At 52.3% G+C, this 3,179-nt stretch overlaps 1 protein-coding gene across 1 annotated transcript; it reads left to right on the top strand.

Annotated features, from left to right (window-relative positions):
* The first annotated feature begins 272 nt into the window (after positions 1-272).
* Positions 273-3,173, top strand: LOC103602353 (patr class I histocompatibility antigen, A-126 alpha chain-like). Its single transcript, XM_008586765.1, has 7 exons — positions 273-471; positions 544-768; positions 1,754-2,029; positions 2,135-2,236; positions 2,668-2,697; positions 2,837-2,884; positions 3,052-3,173. The coding sequence occupies exons 1-7, from the start codon at positions 273-275 to the stop codon at positions 3,054-3,056; spliced, it is 885 nt and encodes a 294-aa protein (XP_008584987.1). The 3' UTR covers positions 3,057-3,173.
* The last annotated feature ends 6 nt before the right edge of the window (positions 3,174-3,179 follow it).

The following is a 3,179-nucleotide window of genomic DNA, read 5'->3' as shown; positions in this document are numbered from 1 at the left end:
TATGGTAAATACTGACAGATATAACCCACATAAAAAACTACCTTTGGGGTCCTCACTAATTGGAAAGAGCATACAGAGATCCCGAAACGAAAACGTTTGAAAAGCACTGACTTAGCTCCTGGGCCACCAGGATTCAGCGAGACCCTGTAACAGAGAAGGAATCTGTGCGGAAGGACAGGGGTCAGAACAAGGTCCAAGGTCCAGGGTGAGGCTCTCAGGGTCTCAGGCCCGAGGCTGGTGTCTGGCAGGTAAGCCGAGCACTGGGGATCCCCATGTCCCCGGACTTTGACTTCTCCCTCTCACAACCTGTGTCGGGTCCTTCTGCCCGGACACTCGTGACGCGGCCCCAGTCCTCACTCCCATTGCGTGTCCGGATTCTAGAGAAGCCAATCAGCGTCGCCGCGGTTCCCGGTTACAAAGTCCCCACGGTCCCGCCGGGACTCAGATTTTCCCCCAAAACGCAGAATGCGGGTCATGGCGCCCCGATCCCTCCTCCTGCTGCTCTCGGGGACCCTGGTCCTGACCGAGACCCGGGCGGGTGAGTGCGGGGTCGGGAGGGAAACGGCCTCTGCNACGACGGCGCCGATTACATCGCCCTGGACGAGGACCAGCGCTCCTGGATCGCTGGGGACGCGGTGGCCCAGGTCGAGAAGCGCAAGTGGGAGGCGGAGGGATATACGGAGAGCGTTCGAGCGTACTTGGAGGGGGCGTGCATGGAGTCGCTCCGGAGATACGTGAAGAACGGGAAGGAGGCTCTGCAGCGCGCAGGTACGAGGGGATGCCTCACTGGTCTACGGTTGCTCTCTCCTGCTGGCCTCCCTCAAGGAGGGCGGGAGACTGAGATGGACCCAGAGTATCGCCCCTCCCATGTGTGGGGAAAGGGAGGAGTCCGCCTGGGTTTCCAGATCTTGTACCAGAGAGTGACTCTGAGGGCTTGCCCTTCTCTCAGGGAAAATAAGAAAACCACTGCGAACTTTGGTTTTCTTCTCTGCTCCACACCTGATGCCTTTGGAGGTCTGACTTCAGCTTTTCTGAGTCACTGGGCCTCCACTCAGGTCAGTGGCAGAAATCCCTATTCTCCCCCTCAGGCATCTGGAGCTTCCTACCCTGGGCCGCTTTACCCTGCTTGTAGAACATTACAAGGAATAAGAGAGTACCCCAGATCCCTAGGTTCAGGCTGGTGTCTCGGTTTTGTGGTCCCTCCCCAATTGTAACCATCCTGTCCATTCCCAGGATGGTCACATGAGTGCTGCTGGAGTGTTCCATGAGAAATGCAAAGTTCCTATATGTAGAGCTAGGGCTGGGTCTGGAGCTCACAGACCCCTCTAGCCCGTTCACAAACCCTTCACATGCAGGTCTACGAGCTAGGAAACTGGCAAAAAGGTCCTTGGAGCCTTGGTTGAAGAAAGGGTAGTCTTTATTCAGCACACACACATCTAATACCTAGGCATCCAAAGGGAAACTCAGAAACTGATCTGCTACGGGCAAAATCCAAAGAAAACTGAGCAGCTGCCAGCAGGTAAACATGCTCTATTTTTAGACACGAGCTCTGCCGGCTGGTTCCATTTCACAAACTGAACACACAATAACAATTAACTAAAAAGATACATTGGTGTACATATGCACTGATTCCATCCACACACAACTTGTTTACAAGAAATGTGCTGCTCGACCCCCAACCAGACCTGAGCGGAGGGAGCCTGACTAAATTATCCTATTTTCCCCACACTGTATTTTTTACTCTTTTCCTCAGACCCCCCAAAAACATATGTGACCCACTACCCTATCTCTGACCGTGATGTCACCCTTAAGTGCTGGGCCCTGGGCTTCTACCCTGTGGAGATCATACTGACCTGGAAGCGAGATGGGGAGGACCAAACCCAAGACATGGAGACTGTGGAGACCAGGCCTTCAGGGGATGGAACCTTCCAGAAGTGGGCAGCTGTGGTGGTGCCTTCTGGGGAGGAGCAGAGATACACGTGCCATGTGCAGCATGAGGGGCTGCCAGAGCCCCTTACCCTGAGATGGGGTAAGAAAGGAGATGAAAGGGTTAAGTCTCTTCTTAGAGAAAGCAGGAGCCTTTCTGAGCACCTTCAGCAGAGTCGGGACCCCTTAAATTTCCTTCCTTTCCCAGAACCACCTTCCCAGCTCACCATCACCATTGTGGGAAGTGTTAGCCTGGTTCTCCTTGGAGCTGTGGTCATGGGTGTTGTGATGTGGAGGAAGAAGAGCTCAGGTAAAGGGCTGAGGGGTGTGGTCTGAGTTTTCTTGTCCCACTGGAGGGTTTCACACCTCAGGTAGAAGTGTGCCCTGCCTCGTTGATGGGAAGTACCATCTGCACACACATGCTTACCTAGCCTGGAACCCTCTTTGCTAACACTTAGTCTTTTGAAAAGCACATGTGGAAATACAGGATAGATTTTTCACATTGATGATTCTGGTGATAGAGAATTAATTCCCAGGAGTCAAAGGTCAGAGGGAAGTTGCTGAGAACAGACTTCCAAGAGTGTGATTGGTCCATTCCCCACAGATCACCTTTCCATATGTTTACTGATTTTGCCCTGAGTTTGCAGTCTCAGTTCTGGAAACTTCTCTGGAGTCCAGGACTAGCAGGTTGCTCTAGGATCTCATAACTTTGCCTTCTCCCTGGTCATTTTCTTTCCACAGGTAGAAAAGGAAGGAGCGACATTCAGGCAAGTAAGTGGGGGGGGTGTGATTCCTGCAATCCTTGGGACAGTGTAAATAGGAGCCCATGAGGAGCTCACCCACCCCATAATTCCTCCTTTAGCCACATCTCCTCTGGGTTCTGACCAGGTCCTATTTTGTTCTACCCCAGGCATTGACAGTGCCCAGGGCTCTGATGTGTCTCTCATGGTTCCTAAAGGTAAGACCCTGGAGTGGCTGAAGTGGGAGAGGGGATAGGGCAGAGAGACATGACAGGGCTATGGGGAATGTCTGGATTTGGATATTTTGAGTATGTGGTTGGCTGTTTAGAGTGTCACCACATACAGTGACTAACCTGAATTTGTTCATGATTATTTTCTTATATAGTATGAGGCAGCTGCCTTGGGTGGGACTGAGCAATGCAAGATTTGTTCATGACTTCCCTTTGTGACTTCAAGAACCCTGACTTCTCCTTCGACCATTGGAATCTGTGGAGGTAGGGAGACTAGCCTACT

The sequence above is a fragment of the Galeopterus variegatus genome, unplaced genomic scaffold, assembly GCF_000696425.1.
Source record: "Galeopterus variegatus unplaced genomic scaffold, G_variegatus-3.0.2 Scaffold4105, whole genome shotgun sequence".
Taxonomy (NCBI): Eukaryota; Metazoa; Chordata; class Mammalia; order Dermoptera; family Cynocephalidae; genus Galeopterus; species Galeopterus variegatus.
The sequence above is the reverse complement of the archived record's forward strand: the minus strand, read 5'-3'. Positions and strand labels throughout refer to the sequence as shown.